This window comes from Calidris pugnax, unplaced genomic scaffold (assembly GCF_001431845.1).
Source record: "Calidris pugnax isolate Ruff unplaced genomic scaffold, ASM143184v1 scaffold219, whole genome shotgun sequence".
Classification (NCBI taxonomy): Eukaryota; Metazoa; Chordata; class Aves; order Charadriiformes; family Scolopacidae; genus Calidris; species Calidris pugnax.
The window spans coordinates 4,378,874-4,405,331 of record NW_015094507.1 but is presented as its reverse complement, the minus strand read 5'-3'; the positions used below and the strand labels follow the sequence as shown (position 1 = coordinate 4,405,331).

The 26,458-nt window shown below is 39.8% G+C and overlaps 1 protein-coding gene across 1 annotated transcript in view; it reads left to right on the top strand.

The window, feature by feature from the left end:
- Nucleotides 1-26,458, top strand: part of SLC35F1 (solute carrier family 35 member F1) — a 237,807-nt gene that overhangs the window by 168,804 nt on the left and 42,545 nt on the right. Inside the window, exon 4 of the mRNA XM_014964424.1 lies at nt 17,690-17,817. Within this exon, the coding sequence (XP_014819910.1) occupies nt 17,690-17,817 (128 nt within the window). The remainder of the gene's footprint in view (nt 1-17,689; nt 17,818-26,458) is intronic.

Below are 26,458 nucleotides of genomic sequence, written 5' to 3'. Positions count from 1 at the left end.
GGGCAGCGGTGGGACCTGCATGAGGAAATAGCAGGAGACTTGCAGAGCAAACCCGTGTCAGAGTACACACTAGGCTGACAGCCTGGTATCAGAAACTCCACCTATTGCAGGAAAATTCAGAAAAGCTTTTCAGACCCTGAGCGAGTGAAAGGCTTCAGGCTGATGGCCTTTACAGGCAGACATTGCTGGAAAGCCAGGAGGGACAGGTTTCCACAGGGACAGCTGTTGTGTGAGGAGATATCAAATCATGGCACAGGGAAAATTGGAATGTGTTTTTTCACATATTTATAAGACAGATGACCTAAGAAATATACCTGGCAGAGGTTTCATTACTTGCATTTTCCCAATCAGGGCTTCTCAGACGCATATAACAAGCAGTTTTTACTTTTCAGACTGTAAGCCTAGGAATTAGGGCTCCCTCCTGCTTGTTTCCCTCGTGTCTCAAGAAAAGCACAATTGCAAAACAGTCATAGTTAGATAAGAAAGCCTGCATTCACCTAACATCGTGAAGTTGCAGTGTGTATAATTACCACTCCAGTCATCTTCCAGATCACAGGCGCTACCCTTCGCCTTCTTTCACTCCCATCTAAATAAAGTTTGTGTGTGAAATCTGAGGTTTCCAGATTTTCATGCTACAGTGTGAAACAGTGATTAAGGGAAAAGGAAAACCCACTATCTTTTACTGAAGTAGAAATGTAAAGAATAAAAATACTGAAGGCATGCTGGGTTAGTGTTTGGGTACTCCCATGGTTATGCAGGAGCTTTCTCCCCGCATTAATGCTCCCACCTGCAGCTCCTTAGCCTTGCTCTTTCTTTTTCAGCTTATATTTTCTCCTCTACAGACCAGGGAGAGGCAGGCTTCAGATGGAAGGGATATTGTCCAGTCCTGTGTCTTGCTCTTTAAGCACCTACTGGTATTTTGCAGTGGGGTGAGTGTAAACACATGTCTCTCTAAAGTAGCTCTTCAAATGACATACCACAATCCTAATTTTTACATTGAGTTTATTGCTTTGGCTGAGAGTATGTTTCTCTGGCTTTGAAGAGCAGCAGTTGGTGAGGAAGACAGGGGCAACAGTTAGACAAAGCCTTCGTGGCACTCCAGGTGCTGAGGATGTTGTGAGCAGCTGAGTCATTTGAGCCCTGCTGGCTGGAAAACTTTATTTTTTCAATTGACTTTTGGAAAGAGCCCTGGCTTGTGGTCAAGTGACGGAGGAGAGAGGATCAGCTGCACGGCAGTGAGGAGAGCAAAGAGGGATACAGGTGGGAGCAGCAGGTGGAAGAGCCCTGGTGCTGCTTCTGGGCTGCACCAACATGTGATACAGGAATGAGTAGTGTTGCAGGAGGACAGACAAGGACCAAATGTGAAGACACACTTATGTGTGTGAAGAGCTCCTTCACCAGAAGTATGCTTATGCTAACCCTATGTGCGTGCCCACATATGCATGTCTCCCAGCTGCAGCTACTCCAATGAGCACCAGCCAAGAGGTGAGGCAGCTCTGTTACTGCTAGTCTTCAGAGGAAAAGACAAAAGCAGAAACAAAATGATTCAAATCCAATAGCTAAGATTTAGCATTACAGAAGTACTGAAAATGAAGCAGATTGTGTTTGTTCTCTTTGGGTGACTAACTGTGCCCGTGTTGCTCTTGGTTGTGTGTGTGTACATGTATAGCGTGTAGAGGATCAAATGAGTAATCACATCATTTGGCACGTAATCCATGGTTACTGTTAATACCAACTAGTGCTCAGCATAATTCCTGCTCTCTTCTGTTGGAAGACAAAACAATCCCATCTGAAATGATGTTAGAGGAGAGTAGGAGGAAAAGAAATATTTTCATGAAACTGTTTGTGATACAGTGCCACCAGACCAGGAGGCATTCATCCCATTTAGTCCCTTGGACGAGGATCTCAGAGGCTACTTTCCGCTTTCAGAAGCAAGGGGACATTCTGCTTTTCTTGTAGAAGCTGGATGCAGCTGGCTCTCCTCTTTTCTGTTGGACACAGGTAAATCTGTCACATTTGTGAGTGTGACCATTTTACCTTCTGACACAGAAGGTAAAATGCCTGGCTCGGGGCTGGTGCCACTTGCCAAACAGAGTCAGATGGCAGCATGGTGGAAGGTGCTAGCCCGGACTGCTGCAGGCTGACCACAAGAGCAGGCACATGAATACAGGATACATTTGTATGTGAATCCAGCAAAATAGGTTGGAAAAGCAAAAGTAAAGCTGCAGCAGGCATGTAGGGAGAAGGTGCTACAGGAGAGAGTAGTATGCAAGGTGTAGAGGAAAAAGAAGGAGAAAACATAAGTATTTGGGGCGGTGGGGTGTATTTTCCATTTGAATGCTGGAATTTTCCAGAATGCAAATCAAACCAACACTTGGAAACATCTGCATGTGTGTTTCCAGCTCACAAAATACTCTGATTGCAAGACAGTTAAGGGCCTGTTGGTATCAAACCCTCTTTCAAAAGATGATCCTTTCCAATATTTAGTCTTAATTCTTTACCTAACACTATATTTGCAATAGGTAAAGATATATATGACATCACAGAGTAGAAGATAAAGAATAATGTTGTGAATGTATCCTTCCTGCCTGGGTGAGGCCACCTGCCTTGGCTCTTTCCTCTGACAGAGGGCTGCAAGCTGTAAGGCAGAAGGTTTGAAGCAAGAGCCAAGAGCTGAAAACGTAGAGCCACATCTCAGAATATACTCCTTACATCATGACTAATGATTAGTTGCAATATTGTTTTATTTCATTTTAGTTTATTTTGATACCCCTTAAGGGAAGCTTGTCTTCTTTTCAAAATCAAAGTGTCTCCATTTATTCAATGATTTATTTAAAACAAAGATCATGGGATAAAAATACTAAGTATTCCAACTATTATATTTACAGGTTATACATTACAAGTATCAGCCACGGAGTCCATCAGTTCACATTGCTTTTCTTGACCTTCTATGAAATGATTAAAAAGTATGTAAATAATAAATACATGAAAAATTAATTAGCTAAAAATCAAAATCAAATCTCAAACTTGGAAAACCAATTTATGAGAATTCTAATGCAAAAATTTTTACATTTTCTCCCCACTGGAATACTTTTGAATTTTCATTAAAAAAATATTTATTTTGTCTAAGGAAATTTTATTGCTTTTTGACTGGTGAAATTGATGCAGAAGTCTGAATCTGAGGAAGATTTTTTTAGCCTTCCCTGTTTGCAAATTATGTAAACTGGTAAGCAAGTATAACTGCAATCATTTATTTTGAAGCAGGAATTTTTTAGTGGAGATGTGTAAGATAGATCACAGCAGACCTGAATAGTTATGATGGATCTTACGTATTTAAGAAACTCAGAATTTGACAGTAGATTGGCGTATGCAGTTCAGTATCTTGACTGAGTGAACAAGAGAATATCTGGATATGCTATTGTCTGTGTGGCATGTAAGTTCCAGATTGTTTGTGTTTATCTACATAAACAATCTACACATTTATCTACAGCTTGCTCACTTGTTAGGGTATGCTTTCCTGGACCAGGATTTTGCTTGTTTGTTTGTTGAAAGCCATTTTTCCAGGGTGATACCTGTAATGGCTGTGTTGGATACAAATGTAAAAGTGAGGTATGTAATTATATATTACCATGGCCCTAATGTAGATTGACTATACAGACCCACTCTATCCAAAGTAACGTCGTCTCCCAAAGTAGAATGTATGCAATTTTATGCCCAAATATTACGCAGTTCTCTTCAGCAACATTAAATAGAGCAAGTCGTAAGGAGAAAGAGAGGCTGTCAGGAGAGCTCTGTAGTCTTTTGCTGTCACAACACAAGACAGCACTGGTGGTTTTTAACTAAAAATGGCTTGTTACTTACTCCTATCTAGAAAAAAAAGCTAAATTCTTATGCCTAAAACCAAAATAAATTATTAGCCCCATAAACAGGCCTAAATCACCCCATTGGAGTTGTCTTCTAGCTCACTCAGGAGTAGCAAAGATCTTTTATGCAAATGCTGAATATTGCCAGGCTGAAATTACTGAAGATATGTGTGTTATTGCATACACATGGAAGATGGTAAAGAGCATAATGATAAATTGATCCATTCCATAAGATCATGGAAAGGCTGTTTGTGGTTTTGCATTAAAATCTTCAGAGCAAGAGAGAGAAATGGAGAGCTGGAAAACAAAATAAAAAGAAGGGGCTTCTTGAACTCCTACTAGTGCGCTTGTGGCTATAGTCAGCTATGATACTTGCCTGGGGATTGGTAGAGATTAGCCTATAAATCACAGTGGCTCACTTCTTGCTTAAGCCTAATGTCACCACTAGCAAAGTAGATAAGCAGGTACTACGCAGGTTCCTATGCAGGTACTGCACGTACAGTTTTAACAGGTGAATGCATAGGTCCAAGCAGCATAGTTATGTCCAAGTGTTACCTTCATGCTCTTCATCTTCCTTTGCCATCTGTCTGGCATGCTGAATTTTATGCCATCAAATGTTAATTGCCTCTTGGGAGTTTCTGACTAGAAGAGCACAGCCTGGTACTTGCAACTAGAAACCCACAACTGTGTGAACATCCCAAAGGATCTCATTCACCTGGGCTGCCTTACATAAATTTCACCTGAAACCTGTGGTCATGTTACATAGCTTGTCTTACTGGCTGAAGGGGCTGAGTCTTCACAGCAGGAATACGTTTCACAATTTATAGGTCTGCTCTAGAGGATGTAAGCTGGAGACACTCAGAGAGTTAGAGCCCTGACTCTGCTGTTGTGTACTTCATGGAGTCACTGCTGCACTGGACAAAGCAGGAGTAGCTCATCCTTCCCTGGGTTGCACTCACTGGACACAAGGCTGTGGGGAATCAAGGTCATAATTTTTAAAAATTATGAATGTACATTTAAGTATAAAAGAATGGGAACAGTTACAGGATGTTAAAGTGCTGCCTTCCTTCTTGTTTGCTAGGCTTTTCCCTGCTTTTCCTTTCTATGGACCAGGAGCAGCTACTGCCTCCTTTTCCCATCAAGTTCACATTCAGGTTCATCGCCTATGAATTGTTTTCCATAAAAAAATTCCATCCAGTTTTTCTTTATAACAATAAGGTTTTCTTGATGTTAGATGCCACCCAATGTTTTATGGGAATTATTACGTTAAATGCATTTCCTGAAAGCTTAATATTCTGCTTCTCTCATTGTCTGGGGCTGTTTTACTGTTGCTGGCAAACAAGATTTCATACTTATCCATCATGGCCTTTATGATGAAGGTTGAATCTTCCACTCTGAAACTGAGGTAACATCTCTTCTCTGAGAGGGTCAGGCAGCCTGCTCAGGCTTTCTGACTGCCTGATCTTGTGTGATATACCTTCATTCTGCCTGTGCTGATGAGTTTTCTGAGAGATGAGATTGGTAAGGTGCCCCCTGCTTTTGGGATGGTTTCCTCTTCTTGAAGCTTTGTGCTGATGTATTGCTCAGCATTGGATGCATCAGTGCAACACTCTCATATATAAAATGTCAAAAATGCTCTCTCTGTGCTTTGTGGCCCTCAGTGCTCTGTTGCTTTTATCAGCAGCCTGTGCTTGGAAGGTGCATCGACTCCCTTCTCTCCTGTGCTGAACAGTTGTTGCTGAACAGTTGTTGCGTGACTGAACTGACCGTGGGCTTCAACTGTGGAACAAGGGAAAGGGAGAAAAATGATGACCCTTTCACAAATGGATTGATGAATTTGTCAAAGAATATCAGTAGTGGTCTGAGTCAGATGTGTGTGCTTGTAAGCACCGGGAGATGTGCTCCTGGACAAAATGAGAGATGGCAAGATGGTAAAGGTTTTGTTGGTGTAACTGGATGTGCAAGGAGGCATCCTGTAGTTGTGTAATTCATGCATTCACGGTTGGCTGCCTCATCAGTTGATGGAATTTCTGCTTGGATGTTACTTGCACACAATGCAAGTTCCTCTAACCCTGCAGTTTCACATTCTAGAACTTCTTGTTGCAGCTATCAGCCAGAATATCTTCCTAACACACTAGTATTTCCTCTCCTAAAAAAGGACTCAGGCATATTTCAAACTAGGTGTTATTTCCTAATGTTGTAGAAAGGCTAATTTGTCAATTACTGTTAAAGCACAGGCAGCATGGTAAAATAAATGCCAGTGAGGTATTCAGCAGTTTGCTTATAGATCAGGATTCAGGTAAAGGAAACGCTTTTCTATAATAAGGTTGCTCATTGCAAGTATTGCTGCTTTTTTATTGATGGAGATTTGTTGAGCTTTGTGGCAATCAGCTGGGATCAAGAGAGGAGCAGTCACACTTCACAGCTGCTGTGTCAAGTTTGCATAACTCTCAGTGGTGTTTTCAGATACATGTTCTCTTGAATTCTTGGTGGGGAGGCGTGGAAGATGTTTAACTTTCAGTGTGCCCTGCTGAGCACTGTATGATTGATTCAGTACTACACGTTACAGGAGAGTTTACAGAAAGTGACTGAGTTTCAGAGGTAACAAGCACCGAGTGCTAATTATTTCAGGAGGGATATTAATACAGCATTGCCATCTGCTTGCTTTTACTTTGAAGCCAAAATAGGGGTATTGGCCGCTTCTTCCAGTGGCAGCTTCCCCTCTTCTTGCCTTCCCAGGACTCCCAGCTCTGCTGGGACTGAACCCCAGTGGGCACCAAACCACTGTTCTAGGAAACATCTGCTGAAGTGCTGGCTCCAGGTTCTGTCCCTAGCACCAGCTTTTCCTAAAACCACACCTGGCTTTTTCAAGATGCACAGTTCAGTTCCATACTGGATGAATTACTGGGGTTTCTCCGTTACGTTGGTATAACGGATATAATAGTAGTCTTCCATTGATTAAGCAGCAGCACAGTGGCATTAACTCTCCTGCATACCCGAGGAGCCAAACTACAACTCTAAGAAACAACTTTATTCTATATATTTAATGAGATCCTGGATTTCTCTATCATACTTTTATTAGCTGTCACCTTCCACCATGGACAGATAATATGTGTGATATTCAGTTAATTACTTTTTGGATACCTTAAGCATGTGCACAATCTCTAGTCATCAGCAACACTAGATGCTTAATTCAGGTTATAATAGCACTGACTGAATATCTCTCAGCTTTGTACATCTGACTGCAGGTAATTTTTGCCAGACTTTTGGTGGACTACAGACCTTCAGATTGCTAGTGTACCATCCAACTGCTTATCAGTCCCACTCTCAATCTCCTCATTATTTCAGTTGCATAGCTATAATAATTAGATTCTGTATTTCTCAGACTTTATAGACAAGCTTAAGGCTAGACTAGGCAGAGAAATAAAATTTCATTTGTCTGTAGATCTTGGTTATCACTTTGTATGCCAGCCATTATTTTGTTCAAAAACAAGACCAGGTGAGGTTCAGTCCCTGCTACAGAGCTGCTTTGACCAACTTACTGAAGCTAAGCTGATATGCACTGAGCATTTAATTAATGTTTAATGTTCTATCTAGAGCAAAACCATGTCTGAACTGTATTGCATCAGCTTGCACAGCTCATACCTTTCTGGGTATGACTTCACTTACATGCTAATCCTGACAACTGTGCTTGTGAAAGCTGGCAAAAGATACATGAAAATGTACTACTCCAACTATACATGTGCTAGAGGTGCTTCATAAACCTGTAAGTTGTCATGTTACAGAGTCTGAATCATGGAAGACTTGTATTTTTCTTGTCAGTAATGCCACAGAGCTGACTCTGTTGCGAAGTTTTTCTAGTCCAGTTCTGCTAGCTCAGGAGGTAAGAAGTGTGTGCAGGTGACTACCCAGGATGGAGGGCTGCTTTCCATCATTCATGTTGTCTCCCACATTGCTTGCTCCTTTACGTAGACAGACGGATGTACAATGCTGATTTGTTTTTGTAATACTAATATTGCTAAATTTCCAAAAGTCACATTGAGACTCCATTGATTTAGATACACAACAGGTATGCAAAAAAATATCACCTGCTCCAAACAACGCGTCATTTAAAAAAATATCTGGCCTGATTTCTAATCTTAATGATCATTCTGGATAACTCATTCAGGATTATGTGATAACAAATAGCCAGCTTCTTCAGCAGAATTGTTTATAAATGTCTAGCTGACAGGGTAGCTATTTGATGCCTTATGCCCATTAATTAGCATGGCTCAGTGATGTTTTATGCTTTTAGTAATATACATCAGTAGTCATGCTGCAAAGGATATAAACAGGGAGTTTTTTAAGTACTTTTGATCATTATAGACACAACACTGAGATTTCTGGTGTGTATGACTCCTGAAAGTATCACGAAATATGCAAATGCACCAGCTCTGGGTGTTATTTGAAGCTGTTGTGTTTTGTATATTTCTATGTGCTCATGCCTGCATTTTCTCTGTTCTTAACTGGGTTTACTCATGCCTTCTGGAATTCCTGCCATGCATAAAACAAGGTGCTCATGCTGTGGCCAACAATGAAGGAGCCACAATGGCTTGGTGTGTCTTGCATGCTTCTCTTGAGCCTCTGCTGATGGTCACCTTGGAGACAAGAAGTGTCCTGGACTGGCCCCACAATTGCTTCAACCAAGTGGCAGCTCCTACATTTCCTGCTTCATTAGTAGTTAGTGGTGTTTCTTGAATAATTTGTATTTGTTCTGATGTGAAGCTTTTACTATAACCCATGATGGTAACGCATTCCCAAAGCTTCTATATTCCTCCAGGGATAATATTTAAAATTTAATTTGGAAGTTTAGCAAACCCTATTCCAGTTCACCAACAGGGGTGTGAGGAAAGTCCCAGGGGAATAACTGTTAGCTTTTCCCATGGCCGCTACCACAAATAGGTAGTCCAAGAGGACTGAGTGCTTGCTTGCAGTCTTTTAACACGGAAGATTACTGAAATACCTCTAGAGATCATGGAGATCTGTAAAGCCATATTTATCTTGAGCCATCCAGCCCTAATGAATTCTGAACTCTTCAGCTCTCCCCCTGGCCCAGGGCAATGACATGAAATAGTCCTGGGTATTAGGATTTTATATATTTTTGGTTAACGCTACTGACTCCAGATAAAGGTTTAGTTTTCCAACGGTGCTTCTTTAGCATCAGCTTCCCATCCTGTTCTACTTCACAAGAATTGTCACAGTACTGGAGTGTGTACGTGCCTTTGGTGCACATACCACAAAAGACCACACTCATTTTCAGTTATTCACCAATGGCCTTTTTCTTCCTAATGGTATTAGGCTCTCAGTAGTCATCAGCAGACAGATTTCTTTCTTAATTGATATCTTTAGGTTTCATAGCCTGTAAAAAGCAGGTTCTCTTTCATGTTTACCATGTGTTGTATACAGTCCTTGCGTGCATTTCATGCCAGCACCTGCTACTAGATAGTAACCTGATGAGTTCCTGAGCCAGCATCACCTGATCTCATAGGAATCTGTGTCTCATATTGAATGAGCTGGTGCCGAAGAAGATGTAGAGAGCAGACTGCGGGGTCTAATAAGTAACGAGTTTACCTCTGAGCCTTTACTTAGTAGAGACAATGTTAGGTTTTCTCTCTTCTTCTCCGTTACCTGTTCACATTAAACCTGTAGGAACTAATATCTATGCACTCTGTCTGTGTCAGGTTAGATTTAAATTGGATCAGTGTGTTCAAGCGTTATTGATGGGGAACAGAGAAAGACAGTCCTTGGCTTCCTTATTCCTCTAAAGACAAGGCTAGAAATTCAACTTGAGTTGGAACTGCTTGATCTGTGGGTAGTTAATAATAATGACAACTGTCATTATGTCTTTTTTTTTTAACTATCTCAGGCAAATCTCATGTTTTGAGAAATAAACTTAATAGGAATCGTGAATAATAAGTAGGTAATTCATTACTCATGTCTGTCTGCTGGGGAAAAAATGTCACATAATAGATAGGTGGCTGCACCAACTTTTTGTAATGACTTGATGAAGGGGGTAAAAAAATAAAAAAGAAAGGCTATGCATCCTAACTGATTCCTCTGCTTTAAACAATGAACATTATTTCTTTTAAGGTTATTTGACTTTAAGTAAGCCTTGTGAATATGATTAACATGCTCAAAATTATCCAGGAGGAGAAATTATTAATGCAAATTACACATTTGTAAATGATACAGAGATATATATACAGAATTCTTTAATTTCATTAACACTCTGGTAAATTTGAAAATGAGATATTGTTTTTCTTTTGAGAACCTTTCTTTGCAGTGCTGTAAGTAGCTTCACACTAGCTAAAATAGGATAAACAATGAGAAAAGGGCCTGACTGCAGAGCTTACAGAGTAAAGAAATAGGATTGTTTTGAAATAGCTCTGTGCATGACTGAGCCAGATTTAACCCTGAAAGCTGGCAGACATTAGTGTCAGCTCAGAAATAACCTAAATCTGAGAGTACCGTAGATCAGAAATCAATTTTGAAAATTTCGTGTATGAAGGCATAAGCACGTCATGAAATCTCAGTTTTAAGGGAAGACTCTGGCTTCTGGGTGTGCTCTTGTCTCTCTGCGTTACAGAGGGACAAGTACTTCTCCCAGGACACAGCCTTTCATTTCAGGAAAGGGGCTTACCTAAGTTTAGGCTGGGAGATAAAAACATGGATGAAAAATTTGTGTGCCAGAAACATTGCAGTGTTTTTTATCTTGACATATTAAATAGTCAGGAGTTTAGAGGTCTCAGTGTTTTTTGTGGTTTGTTTGTTTGTGGTTTTTTGTTTTTTGTTTTTTGAAATGATGCACTGCTCACAGCTTTCTTCAGGTCTTACACGGTTCTTGACACGGGCTGTTTCTTGCAGTAACCATACAGGTGTGTGTCTGCCACCAAGGGAAAAGCCATATGCCATCTAGTGGGAGGGCAGGTAGAGAGAAACTGAGGCACCTGCAAAATCTCCAACTACTTTATTGTTGCAGGCTTAGTTGTAATTACTCTGAAAAGTAAATTGTATGACCGGTAATATTGTGAAATAAGAAAACATCTGAAGATTATCAGATCTAACTGCAAAGCTTAGGCTGGATCAAAATCAAGGCACCAGAAATTAATCTTTTCATGTTTTATGAAAATATATGTTCAAATTCCTAGATCTGACTTCAACTCTTACAATTTACATCTAGGGCCAAACCAGACTGATTTGCAAAATCTCTAAAAGGAAATAGCAAGTCTAAATACTTCAAATGAGCTTGTAATTGAGTGACCGGAAAGCGATGTTATGTCATGTTAATAGGGTAAGCATATTATAGAAAAGAGGAGGCTCAAAATGACAAAAGTAACAGACAGGGCTCAAACCTCACCTTGTGTTATTCTATGATAATCTGGAGATCAAAGGTTATCTAAAGTACGTTTTTCTAAAGTGTCAGCCAAATAAATGTTAGTACGATAGACACATGTTCAAACACTATGAAGTTGAAACAGCGGAAACAAATAGACCCCCTTCAAAACTGAAAAATCCTGTTGAATGTGGCTTGTAAATAAGATTTACTTCCAAAGAAGGTGAAAACACATTGCCAGGATGTAACTGACCCCCCGGCAAGGCATGTTTGCCTGTGATCGTGTTCCACCTCAGCAACACCACCCATTGAAGGTTTGCTTCACCACACGTGGTGGAAAGACCTGCAGCCTCATTGTACACAGCATATTCACAGCAAGGGTGGTGGTGATGGCTGCTGGGTTTGTTCAGTGACTGCAGTCACCTTCTGACAGATGGGACACGTGCACAATTCAGCCTGTGCCAGAGAAGGGGGGACTTGTCACCTCCCTGGGTCCCCTACTATTTGCGACTCATTTCCCACAAAACTAACATTAATTTTGTCACAGATGGCTTAGGACACAGTCTGAAGATTGATCTGAAACCCGAAAATCTTTGTTTCCAGGCACACCTGGCTCACCATACAGCCCCACAAGCACTAGTGCTGGTACAGGGCAAGCAGCAGAAACACCTGGCCAGCAGCTGGATGGCACAGGAGCCTCTTGCAGCAGTGACCCGCGGCTGTTGCACCAGCAGCATGTCAGCGAGTTATGCAGTTTTCCCACTGTGGGAGAGGAAGCAAAAGGGAGCTGTGGGTAAAATCAGGTATTCTGAGGAGGCAAAGGAGCTGAGGTTGGCAAGTCTCCCAAAAGGCTTCCTGAAAACGTGATAAAGGTCAAAAGCAGCGCAGGCTATAAGCAGTCATCCATAAGGTTAACAGATTATATTCAGGTGTTTCGTGAAGCCAGACTGGAAGAGTGCTCCTGTAAGAGAACATTTTCTCTATTGCGTAAATAATTAAGCAGTGGTGGTGTTTTGCCTTTAGGCAACACTATTACCATAAAATAATCATCAGTAATACAAGTAGATGTGAGGAAATAAGAAACCATTTTAGGTCAAAGCATTTAAAGTCACACAGAAGAGGTACGGTTCTTTTGAGCTTTGTGGAGAGCTGAATACCATCTACAACAGACTTTAAGTCCCCTGAACCATCAACTTGGCCAAGCGTGAGACAAGCAAGGCTTTATTGTTCAGGCATGGGAGCCTCTTGACGTAGTAATATAGAGAAGATCTGTTACTCCTACACTATTACTGCCTCTTTCCCCTGGTCCTGCAAAGTCTGTAGAGAAGCAGTGTTGCTACAGGTGAAGTTCTGTATCTTGCAAGAATCACTATAATTATGAAAATGGAAAACAAACAATCATCCTGTGATTGTGCTTTGTAACTGACATCCTTTTCCATAGAAACTGATAATAAGTAAATTCTGGTCTAGTCTTCAGCCTGTGTGAGACTTTTGCCTCTTTGCCATGTAGCACTTGACTCTGATGCTCTTGGTAGAGACAGGGGAGGACCAGCGTGCCCAACAGCCCTCCCTCTGTGCTGCCTCCCCCCGCGAGTCTCTTGCATACATTGAGATCTCTTGTGCTGAGCTCTGTGTTGTAAAGCAGAAGGAAAGCACAGCTCCTTTGATGATCTTGATCTAAATAGCATGTTGTCACCTGAATTAAAAGGGAGAGACTGCAGCAGATGAAAAAGAAGCAATATGCTTATTTTCTGGTCCAGCAGTGTTGTTATTGTGTGTCCCAAGCCCATACACAAATAATTGGGAATTTGCTGTCTTAATGGCTGATGGGTTTTTTTTATTGTACCTCTGCGGCTGTGGGGCTGAATGTGAAAAGAGTTTTGCACATCTATGTATGTGGTTTTGGTAGACACTGCACAGCTAAAGCCTCTTTTAATTCTCTCTCTAATTTATTTTTAATTTTGGAACCCCTCAGGGGTAAATCCTTATTATATGATGTAAAATCATCTCTTCTACAAAGCAGCTTATTTGTTGATTTTTAATTTGAGCCAGCAGAGGCAAAGCTGGAGCTTTTTTCCAAACGCTGAGAGCTCCTCTGTATATATAACTGTCAAGTGTGTCTCACTGCAAAATTAGTAAAGAATGTAAAACCTAAATCTATCCTTCTAGATGGGGCAAAGAGGAGCTTTGTATTTCTCTGTGCTAATAGTATATCAGACTTCTGAATCTAAAAACATTCTTAATAAGCAATTTGCTTTTAAATCTAACATTTGGATTAGACTGAATATGAAAGCTTAGGGTTTCAAAACCTCGAGTCCTGATCGAGGTTAGGGGTTTGCCTTTTAAAAGGGGATCTCCATCAAAAGATGGCACTGTCTGAAGATGGCATTACTCTGTGCACTGACATAAATGCGTGTTCACCAGCATCAATATGTGCTTTGGCTCTCTGGAAATGTTGCCTTTAAGCTAACCTGCATGCTTTACAGTTTAATATTTGTTTATATGACTGGCTGGAAGCCTTAGTCACAGTCCTGTTGAGATAATAACAAAAACACTTGATCTGACATAATCTCTGTTCCCTTTACATTCAGTGGGAAAGCTGCTTACTTTTCAAAACACTGGTTATCTCATCCTAAACAAATCACCTGGAACATGTTAGGTGAAAAATGCTTAAAAAATGCCTTACCAGCTAGTTCAAGTCTAGGCATCTACATTTGGTCCGTCTGGCCTACAATCCCTACAACTCAAAAGACTGAATAATTAGTTTGCTTTGAGTTGTAATCAAGGGAAATAAAAACAAACCAAACCAACAAACAAAAATAACAAAAACCAACCAAACAAAAAAAGAACAGATTGTCTCTTTTTGTTTTGTTTGTAATTAAATTATACAGTTACAGACTCATTTAGGTTGGAAAAGACCTTTAAGATCATAGAGTCCTACCATAAACCTAACACTGCCAAATCCACCACTAAGCCATGTACCCTTAAGTGCCACATCTACATGTCTTTTAAATACCTCCAGGGATGGTGACTCAACCACTTCCCTGGGCAGCCTGTTCCAGTGCTTGGTAACCCTTTTGGTCATCTCCCATTTCCCTTCTCCTTCCTGTCTGAATTCACTGAGGATGCCATCTGTGATTGCTGTCCAGGGGTCCTCTCCTCCTGACAGCTCATGTCTTCTCCAGGCTGTTGCCTTTTAGTATAAGGTACTGGCTCAATCTTGCAAAAGTGCAACATTTGAATATGGTGGCTTTATTTCAGCCATATCTCAAAACTGGGACTCCACCTACCTCTTCCCTGATTTGTCCATAACATTGGACTGGCACTCACTGCCGTTAATCATCTTCTTTCTCCTTCCCCTCTCCCCTGAAGGTCTCCCACTTTAGGAGCAGTTTATTCCCTTCAATGAATTGTGATGACAGTGCCAAAGAAATAGAAAGCAGTAAACAAACAGTTGCTAGATTAACCATAATAAACATGCATTGCTTTTTACTGAGATACACTCTCAAGTGGGGTCCATAAGTTTTGCTAATGTTTGTAGATCTACGCAACTGGTATATTAGTGATAAATTATAACAGTAATGGGGACAGAGGGACTATGGTCAGAAGCCAGACCTTTCTTACACACTAAGTAACAGGAGATACAGCAAGTGGGTGGAAGTGAAGACTATGTTCCACAGAGAAAGATGCAGCTCCTACACGAGAATCTTTTTCCAGTAGGAAATGCACTATTTTACTTCTGTCACGCTGAGCACCTGTACGTCTCTGCTTTCCACGGGGTGAGACAAACACACTTGCTGTGAAGCTAAACCAGTGTTTGTCAGAGTTGCACGGTACCTGCATAAATTCATTTTGGCATTGTTTTTCACTCTGCAAAACCTTCTCAGCTGAACCTGATTTTTTGCTGTTTGGAACATCTCAGAGCTATATATCAAAGATAAAATACCACTTGCCAAATATTTTTCATATTTCTGTCATTAGCCCAGAGAGGATTGAGAAAAGAGAGAACCGTATATGTATGTCAGTTAAAATTATAGATTTAATTTCCATCTCTGGAGACTCCGACTTTACCTGTGAGCCAGGAGTCATGACCATATGTTCCTTTTTAAAGCTAAATTATTTGGCCACACATGAAAGTTACAGTGATCTGTGGTTGGACATTGAACCTGGAGAAAGCTGGTACTGACAAACCAAAGGCACCAAAAGATTCCTTGGGATTTGTCCATAGTCCTTGCAGCCTAATTCCAGTGCAGTTCTTGAGGCTTCTGCTTCTTTCTGCTTTGTAGGTACCACAAAGGGCCTATGGCCACAAGCAGATTTAGGTGGGATTTTCACTGTTGGAATAGAGACTGCAGTTTGATGTCTTTGATTTTTAAACTTTCTGTTTACAATTAAAAAGAAAAATTATTCTGAAATGTGAACCTTGCCGTTCCATTGAATTGATGTTTTTGAGTTGGTGTTTTAAAGGGATTATCTGGACAGCATAAAAATTAGAGGTACAGTTTCAAGACCTGGAAAGGATCTATCTGCATTACTTATACTGATTTTAGTAGGAATGAGGACATCTAATCTCAGGGAAGTCTATCCAAAAAGGCATCTAAATATTTTAAAAAAATAAGATCTAAAATATTCTTCTTTCTGCATGCTCAAATCATCATAACAAATGCATAAATTTAGTCATAATTCACGTCTCCAGTGTGTTGTTCCTGTATCCTAGTATAAACAGAGGGTAGTAATTTCTTTTTAGTGAGTTCTACTGTGAGTCAGTGGTAACAGGGAACGTACTAACTCATTCTTATTTAAGGTCTTAAATAATTAGCCTACTAACCACTTGTTTCTACTATATCTCTGCTGTTTACAGAGAGAAAGAGAAAAAGAGAAGGGAGGGAAGGAAGGAAACTAAGGGAAATATTTTTAATGTTTACAGTTTTGCACTCAGTCTCATTATCACTGTAACGAATAATTTGCTTCTTGCCTAATAATATCTCACTGGAAGTGTGTATGTGTGAACATCTGTTAATGAGAAAACGTCAAATGATTCAGATACTTTGTTCAGGTAAATGCCCATTCAAGTCACTCAGTGGAGCCAAGATCTAATGTCTAAGATCTTGAATCAACTTCTGAAGTAATTACCTGTTTTTCCGTGATTGCGTTTTATAAGATCTGAGATAGTCCTCTGCTACAGAGAGCCTGCCATTTCTGATGGTATGGCAATACATATATCAGTGAGTCTATTTGAACCAGAGAATGAACACACTTGTGATGATGGAAAATGATGAGGGAGAACTGGAAAGCCTGAGCAAGTTTTGGTGCCAATTGACAGTAATGTTCCTTTTCTTCTGTATTTTCCACCAATCATTTTGATGATCGCAGGCACTTAGAAAGGCTGCAGCAGCATGAACAAATCTCAGAATAGTGGGGTTTTTTTTAAACTCTCAAGACAGTTAAAATTGCATTTATGGTACTTTGACAGTACAGGTCAACCCTACTTAGATGCCTGTTTAGGCTACAGACTTGTAAAGAACTCTGGTCATACTGTGTTCACTCACAGTGGGTTTGCCCAGCCCCTTTCACAGTGGGGTCCCATCATGTCTGGAGCTTACTGTAATGCAAATAAGTAACAGGTTTGCTCACCCTCACTAATGAGCTGGTTTCTTTTGAATGGAGAACAGTAATAATCCCTAGCCTAGCATGAAGAATATGTTGACCTTTTGAAAGTTGTGAGTTTGATCTGCAGGCTCTATTGTGCTGTCAGTCTTCACGTGGTGGAAATTAAGTACTGGGTGATTGACAGGGCTCCCATAGAAGGTAGCAAACCTGCCTACTTCAGAAATTGATCCTGGGAGCAGAGCAACCTGTCAACGCAAATTCTGTTTGTCTCAGTGCAGCCTTTCTCTAAACAAGTCTGATATTTTGAACCCCTAGGATCATAATAACCATCCTTGGAACAGGATCTGTAAGATGCCCAAATGTGATGCTGGTCCTGCTCTAATATTCCATCATATTTGCAAATACGGGTAATTTCCCACTCTGGCAAAACCTTCTTGCATCATGTGTGATATGTTTATCAATATGTGTGGAAAGTATAAAGGTATATAATAAACTTCTCTATTCTTTAGCATTTTATATATTATATATATATGTATGTATGAAAGTAAAACTAAGAACGCATTTACAGTCTGTCCAAGCTGCATTTGTTTTTACCGGCATTGTTTACATTTTAAGGAACGTGACAATCTGACCCTCACATATTACTTCACCAAGCTGACTGTTCTAATATCTGAGGGACAAATAGGGTGTGTTAATTTTAACCTCCTTCCAGTACCTAGTTATACGTGGTGCTTTTCAACTGCAACGTGAGAGATGCTGTAGATAATTTCTCCTGACAGGCAGATATTTTGTGCATCTAAACCTAACTATTTTACATAATTTTTCTTGTTGTTTATTACCACAGGAGAAGAAAACTTGCTGGCAATTTTGAAAAGGAGATGGTGGAAGTACATGATCCTGGGGATAATAGATATAGAAGCCAATTACCTGGTAGTCAAAGCTTATCAATACACCACTCTTACTAGTGTACAGGTAAGGACTCAAAGGATTTTCCCTTTTGTGGTGAGATAATAGGCTCAATGTGGTCAGTGGTGCAGCATCCACTGGCTTGAGTGCACTGATAGCTAGTTCCTGCCTTTGTCTTCTGTGTACTTTCTAATGCTGTCTCATAACACACGTGTTTTTTTTCATATTGGACTACTTTTGTTACTTGGTATTTTCCAAACTGTACAAAACCATACTGACTTTCATTTTATTTTCCTGTGCTAAACCATTCATAATCACATTTTTTACATAATCTACTTAATTTGGCCCTTTAAGGAAACATTTTCAGATGGGCTGAAATGTTTTTCTCACTTTATATTGTACTTGGAAAAAAAATATAAGCATGTCTTTTAGGATTCCTTAATTAGATCTGAGTGCAAAAAGTTGTCATTAAGTAAAATGAATGTAGTTATAATGAAGAAGTCTTACTTTAATGCAAGCAGTTAGATGTGTTATGTTATATAACGGCTTAACTGCAGCTATCAAAAAGGGTACTCTCCATTAAAAAATTATATGTGCAGTGAACAAAAGCTAGGGTAGCAATTTCTCCAAACATCTAACCTGTATATTTTAAATAAAATCACAAAGGAATTGGGCTACTTTAAGTGGAGAAACAAATAACAGAAACTTTTTTAATAGACTGGAAATCATTGGGAGATCATTGCATATTTCATTGATACTTGTTCTAAAACAAACCTACTCCCTTTTTACATCATGTCTAAATAACTGGGCAACACTAGACTGTGTAATTTATGCCTTATTTTCCTGAAGTTTGCATTACAGCCAGTAAAATAGAGGAGCACCAGTTAATGTTCTGCAGAACCAGAGCTAATTAGGAATATATCTCCTCCATAGTTAAACAAGTGATATTGGAAAATACTGAGCATGTTTAGAAGAATAAATAGAAGGAAACTATGAATTCAAGGAATCTGAATGTAACATTTATACTAAATATTCACAAGCACCTCTGCCATCAGTATCTTGGTTTGAGGATTCTTTGAAATGTGCCCAGACAACGTAATATTGCTTTTAACAGTTTTCCAAATCAGATTACTCAGTATAGAGTCAAACATAAATCCGTGTAAACCTCATACTGTCTGGTTTTATAGCTACTAAAAGCCTCAAAGAGAAAAGTAAAAGCTGAATTGCTTTTTTTGTATTCACTGAGAGCAAGTAGGAAGAGCAGACTGAGCAAGATGATCCAGGTCATTAAATCCCATCTCCTACTGCCACCAACAAACAAGTATCAGAGGTTTGTCTGGCCAGGTCCATGAAACACTGATTCCAGAAGATGCAAGCCCTCCTGCTCTTCTGCAATGAGCATGGCTTTTAGTGTCAGAGATCAAAAACTGCAGTGCCAGGAGGAAGCAGGCAGGCGAATTCAAGGGTGTTGCCTGTGTCTCTGCAGGGAATTTGGTGGCTGAAATGAGCCACTGTCTCCTTTTAGACAGAGAGAGAGAGAGAGGAAGGGTAGAACAGGAGAACTGTCATAGGACACAGACCATGTTGTGTCCCTTTTAGACCTCTTCCACATACGGATTACAACAGAGTTCAAGTCTCTTTCCCAGATAGCTTGGAAGAAGAAAGAGGTAGAAGCTGAAATGCTGCCAAGCTTTTTTCCAGGAGTGGGGAATGCAGTGTCTCCTTTTCCCATAGTTGTCCTGGATTGCTTGTGGAGTGACTGGGAACACCTGTTGCATTTTAAATTCATGTCATGCCTTAATTTGGATGAGCTTCTAAGCGTAGACAAGACCAAAGATATGGTGAGAATGGGAAAAGTATGAGGTGATGCATTAAGATGTTGAATCAAATGACAAATTTTATGAAATGTAGCCAAACACCACCATATTTCATTTAAAGGCAAAACAGAAGAAGCTCAGGGGATTATTCAGCCTGAAACAGCACTGGTCAAAGTGCATAGCAGTATGAAATGAGTACTGAAGAAATGGAAAGTAAAAGATGAAAAAAGCAAGCTTTTCCTAGAATCCGATTTCTGAAGAAGCAAATAGGACACTCTCTTGAGAGCATGTTTGGGAAGGCCTGATCAGTACAGAGCAGTACCTGTGAGGCCATAAATACTTACTGGAATGTAGCAAGAAGTGTTCAAATCCTTTCAGAACTGAGACCTGAGAAACCATTGCTACCACAAATCAGCACGGCTTTGACTGAAGGCTGTGGGAGCAACGTCAATGTGTACATTCACTGAGAATCAAGCCCCTCAAGTCAGTGCCAGGGGATTTGATTCTCAACAGGCTGTACACGGAGGTTTTTTTGATGGGGAGAAAATAAGAGTTTTTGAAATTGTCACTTCAGTAAATGAGAAATCTTGCAGTATTTTTATAGTGGTGGTACATGGACCATTTCAGTAGGAAATCAGTTTTACAGCATATACTTACTTTCCACATGATATCCGCTCTGTTGTGCAAAACTAACATGGGAGCGTACTGGGCTTTTGGTGCTTTTAGGCAAAACATTAAGCTCCTCCCAGCAAAAAGCCAAAGTTGAACTGTAAAAAGATACCTTTATTGCAATTGACTTGCAGTTCTGCTTTCAACAAATAACTCCAAGCACTCAACAACTTTGTTTGCTGAGTAGCTTTAAACTCTTAAGCTGTCAAAATTTCTAGTTTAAAATCCATTTTTTTTTTTTTAATTGGCATTATCTTGTCATGGTTTCAGGAAAAGACTGAAAATTGTGGCGTACTTTTGCTCACTGTTTCACACTCAAGTCTTAGTCTTTTATATACTTAGTCTTTTATATACTTCCCTTTAAAATTCCCTTCGTTTTCATTTGGGAAAATAGAACTTTCTAATGAACCAGATACCTTCAAATCCACAGTGAGCAAGGACACACAGGAATACTCAGAGATGAATATTGTACCTGACCTTTACATTTGGTTGTGCTTCTGATTATTTCAAATCCCTTTGTACTCTGTAATTACTGTCTGAGAATGTAGTACTCAGCTCCATCATGAGATGAAAACAAACTGCTGTGAAGCCTAGAAACATGTAATTTTCCCTGTTAAGAAAATAACCTAAAAGACCTCCCTTAAAAACTAGGTGACATAAAAACCAATGCACGGTTTATGTTTCAGACTTCAAGGTGTAGGTCAATTGCTAAGGATAAAATCCAACATACCCTTTAGGTGTCTACAGAGTAGTCCAGGGGCAACTAGATATAATAGAACAATCCACACCTAATTGTCAACATATCCAAAATGCTGTAGACATCTAACATCCCCTGGTCTATACATACCCTGAACCTGCTGGTCAGAGGACAATCTCGGGACATGGAAATGAGTGTTTGATATTCTCCTGTTGCTCATTCTTTGGCAGCTTTAAGTTCCGGTTCTTTGCATGCCCAGGGTGCTTCTGTATTGATGGACCCAAATGCCTAAATACTTGCCTCCATTATAAAATTCAAAAGCTAAGTATTCCTGCACCAAAGTACCCTGAGGAACTTAATTTGTTAGATATGATCTTAGCATGCCTCAAGTGCTTACAGAAAACCTGCAGTGCTTTCCAAATTGCGAGGGTAGAACCACCTTTTACATAAAGCCATAACTGTTAAAATAGTAGCCCACAGAAGGGGCTTGAGTTAACTCCGTCTCACCTGGGGAGACTGAAACTCAAGCTTCCAACAGCCATGAACATGCCCCAGCTAGTCAGTGAAGGCAGTTTCTGTAGAGGGTAAATTTAAAAATTGAGTAAACATCAGGTGAAAGGCACAGTTGTTTGTCTATGGATCAATTTGATATCCAAGAACATGTATTTCAAGAAGCACCAGAGATCAGTCACACTTAATGTTCTCACATGAAGTGTCTCTCTGTGTCCTAATTCTCAGATGGCCAAAAACTTTCAAAATTATCTTTAGTTTCTCTTTGATGCATTAGTCTTACTTGCACTAGATTTTTCAGCCTTTTTGCACGTCAGCTGTAGCAGGTGCAGAACGTGCACTAAACACTCCCGTGTACACTAACACCCCATCCCATGGACTCTTTTTAAAAAATCAAACTGTTAATTTTCAGGACTGCCTGTGGAAATGCTTTCTATTTTTATCCTAACCTTTTGAAACAACCCTGATGAAGGCCTGCGGAAGGTTTTATTAACTAGTCAAGAAGGGTGTTTTAAGTACTATTGGAGACACCTTTCACACAGCAGAGAAAATTAGTTCCCCCAGAGGAAATAAAAAGATTCTGAAGGTCTTGCAGTAATTTAGACTAGATATTTGACTCATTTGAAACTACATTTTGACTTCCCTGTACTGCATTTACAGTGTACTGCACATGTACCTCCTACCAAGTCCATAATGTCTTCCACTAAGCCTGTTATGATACTAACATTTGTTACTTTTGCTGCCAGGTAAGCACTTTCTCATCATACCAAGTTACGTTAGAAGGCAGACTGTCTTCTCCCTTCTCCCACATTGTCCTCACATTAATTAGCTGGCCTTTCTGCAAATGCACTGTTCTGTTCACCTGCACACTGCGCTGTTGTGTTGTACTGTCTAGAGGTAATGTTTTTCTGTGTTATGACGTCACACAGAAATCTGAACTATTTCTTCAATACCTTGTATAGTGGTACCATAGAATATGCATACGATGTCACAAGAAATAAGGCTCTGTCAAAAGGAGCGCTATGTTTCCAAATAGTGATTTATCTGGTAATTTATTCCTTGGGCAATCAAGCCTTTGATTGGCATGATGAAAACAGAGGTAATAAAAGCTGGGATTTGTAGATGCCAGGAGACAGACAATAAAACTACAATGCTGATGTTCTCAGCTACTCTAGGATCACTGTGAGGCTCAGCAGTACATCATACTTCCAATTACCTCTGGCAGTTTTCATACCTCAACAACTGCCACCAGAAAAGGAAAGGAATCAGCACTAAGTGCTTATTATAGGAGTGCCGGATGGCAATAGACTTTGCTTTGTTCTTGGTCCCTGTGGACTCAATGTACGTTGGGGTAGAAGGTTTGAGATAATTTTGAAGCAAATCTGGGAGGTGAGGAGCAGGGGATGTGCAATATTGATGTTGTTGATCCACCTTGTCCAGTGCTCTATAACATGAAATATCTCAAAAGCAGAGATAAATTCCACTGTTTCCCTTCCTCCCCCAATCCTGTGTGTGTAAGATTGACTGCATTTTCTTGTTTTGCTTCAGGGCATTGAGGGAATATTGCAATGTTAATAAGGTTTGCAGAACAGCATTGTGCAGGAGTGTTGCATACCATACATTTAGACTGAGATTGTCTATGGGGTGTATCTTGTATCTGATTTACTATTGTGCTTCAGGTGGCTGTTCTGTCTTTTAGCTGTGTTACATACCGATGGTTTGCAAACCAGCCCCTGCAGTATCCTCAGTCTCTGTACGTGGTCTTGGAGTCAACTGAGCTCTCAGTATCCAGAGCTTATGCCTCCAATGGCACAATTCACCCTGAGCCAAACTTTTTACTAACATAAATATGCAAAATCTCATTAAAGTCAGTGGAGCTGTGCCCATTACAACAGCAGAGATTTTGGCATTCTGTGCCCATTTTGCATATTCTTGCAGGTGAAATGCAAAAGCAGAGGTTTTTCTGCAGGAGACATCCATGATTTTTCCTAGCCCAGGATCCAATCCTCTGCATAGCTTACAGGAGCTGGGGACATGGAGAAGATTCTAATAAGTAACCTTGAGAAATGGTCCTCAAAGCCCATATCCAGTCACCTTACTTAGAAAGAAGCAAAACAGAAAATAGATGTTTTCTGCAGAAACACCTGACTGCTGGCAGAGCTGTCTGCTGTCTTAGCATGACCTTTTATGGCAGTGGTGTGTAAAATCAGAGGAGGAAGGCAATTAAAAGAAAGGCCATTTGAGTGGGTGGTTTGTTGGTAACTCTGCAGAATCTGCTCAAATGCCATGAATCGGCACAGCTGGGCTGCATGTAAGGAGAGGAGAGGATGAAGAGGTGTGTCCTAAGTCGTTGGTTTTTTTAAAAATCAAGGTGTGATTACAGTAGAGTGTGTCCATGTATAGAGAGCTGAGAGCAGAACTGTGGGTTGGATGCAACTACCATCTTTCATTTAACATAGTTTCTAGAAGTTTCTGTGTGCACAGAAGGAATTCAGTAAATTGGAGCTGTGATAATCCTCATCTCGGGTGTTGGTGCAAGTCAGATGTAGGTGAAGGTCTTCCACTAGTGAAAGTTTTGAGGGAGTTTGTGTGTCCATAGGAAAAAAGAGAAAATCCTGAGAATAGATTAAAGGAACTGATGGGAACAGTTATAGAAACATTGCTCTTGTGGCCCCAAGAAAAAAATTTAGAGATCTTCTGGGCAAAATAGTGATTTAAAGAGGCTTCAGACTGGGAGCAGTCTTCTGGCTATTGTTTATTCTGTATCATGGTAATTAAATGTTTTTACTGTTTTTTTAAACAAATGACATCACTAACTGATTCTTTCACCAATCTCCATACCCGGAGTACCCTACATTTTTGCCAGTTGAAAAAATTAATAGTTTTTAAATTATTTCCATGATTATGTAAAAACCGTGCAAGAAAGTGATTAAATTGTGATAGCAGATAGAAACATGAAAGATAAAAACAATGTTCCTTTTTTATTTGAATTGCTTGAAATAACCCTGTCAGAAACGCTGCCAGCATCCACGCCTTCCCTGCAGAAGGTTTCAGTCTCAGGGTATCGTAATTGCCATGCAGTCCCCCTGGCAGCCAGCAGCCATCTCTCTAAGGGTTCACATCTCAGCTGCTTTTGTGCATGTGTGACATACATTTGACTCAAGTGTGTGTGGTATTGTGAAGGGAGTGTGAAAACTGGAATAGAAAGGGAACTCAAATGGGCAGAAAACCCTTTCCTCCTTTGAAAAAACAAAGCAAATGTCAGAAGGTGTGTCTCATACAGGATTTGGCACTTGCTATTCCATTAAACTTACCAGGTCGCATGCTGAAATTCAGATGTGCTTGACAATACAGACGTTGGAGGGATAAAACACTGATTTTACTCATCCCTCTGCTCTGGAGAGTAGGCTGAGTAGAGGGTGCAGCTGATTCTCTGCATGATTTGCTTGAGGGCAGCACTAATGAGAAACCCCTAATGTGAAAAAAAGGGCTTATAACTGGGGGGAAAAAAATCCAATGAATGTTTAAAAAAGAAAATTCAGCTCCACTGTTCCCATAGGGAGTTTGCTGACCAGCTTTTTTCTTTTTGATGTCACTGCAGATCAGCCATCCACCCTCTGTATTACAGACCTTTCCTCTAAAGCTTGCCAGCTCTCCTTTCCAATGACTAACAGTACATTCCTGCTATATATGTGCAAATACGTGCTGAATTTGTGAGATCAGAGACTGGATATTTACTGTTAGCAAGAGAGTATTTGTCTAGGATTCACAAGTATAATAAAGTCAACGTAATTTAATAAACAAATAATCAGAAAAAATACATTTCAACATTGTGTGTCATCAACCGACTTAGACGCAGTGTGATATCCTTTAGAATCAAATAATACTTTTCAATCTCTATAACAATACAGCATTTTTATAATAGAAAGGAGTTGCTGTAAGATGGTATATCAATAGATTATATATTTTTGTATCCTGCCTTCTAAAGCAGCCCAATTTGGAGCCATGACTGAAGAAAACCACAGACAAACACGGCAACATCAAAGAACATGGTCTGCAACACGCACTCATATCACTTCTATTATCTTTCCATGGCAAAATAGGAAATATGTTTTCCTTTAGTTTAGTGAGGTCTGATAACTTCTGTGGTTGAAACAGGAACCTTGATTAAAATCAGGTCACTCATTAATTTAACATGACAGGGTATAGGCAGTACATTTTGAATAAGCAATTAAAAGGAAGGAAAATATTAAAGGTGATTCTTAAGGAAATACTGGTAAACAGCTAACCTTTATGTACTATAAATGAAATTCAAGCTAAGCGTAATTTATCTGTATTACTGTAAATGCTTTATAGTCAGAAAAATTGCAATTAGGTATAATGTTTTTTCTTAATAGCTGAAATAACTAATAACAAAAAAAAGATGGGGGGAAAAAAAAGGAAAAAAAAAAACAAGTCCTACTGCAGATCAGGTAATCCACAATCTCACATCTTTTGTCTGTAGAATATATGTGCATTTTTTCTTCTACTAGACAGGTTTATCTGAGGAAAAAAGAAAGGCAGAGTGAATTTAGTCCTAGAGAAATGAAATGTAAAGCAATACCTGAAAAATAGTTAAGCAATATACACTAGGTTGTCTTATTGCTAATATTGTAGCAACCTGATTTATTTCTATGTCCCCCATTGTTTAATTATAGCCATAAACTAAACACAATTCAAGAGCCATAAAATGTCAATGAACGTTACCTACGTTGCATGTTTTTAATCTATTGATGCTGCAGTATTCCAGATAGCAATTTGTGGATTAGACCTTGGACTACCAACCCCAAAGGGGCATTTTCCAGCTGCTGTCAGTGTTGTTTGTTTGTGACAAGTTCTGTTCATGGATCCCTTCATGTTAGTGCTTAAAAGACACAACTTCACATACTTGAAAGCGTGGGTATGTTTAAATATTTATGAAATGAGAAGAATTTTTTAAATCTTCCCTGTTAGTGGGAATTTGCATGTTGAAGCA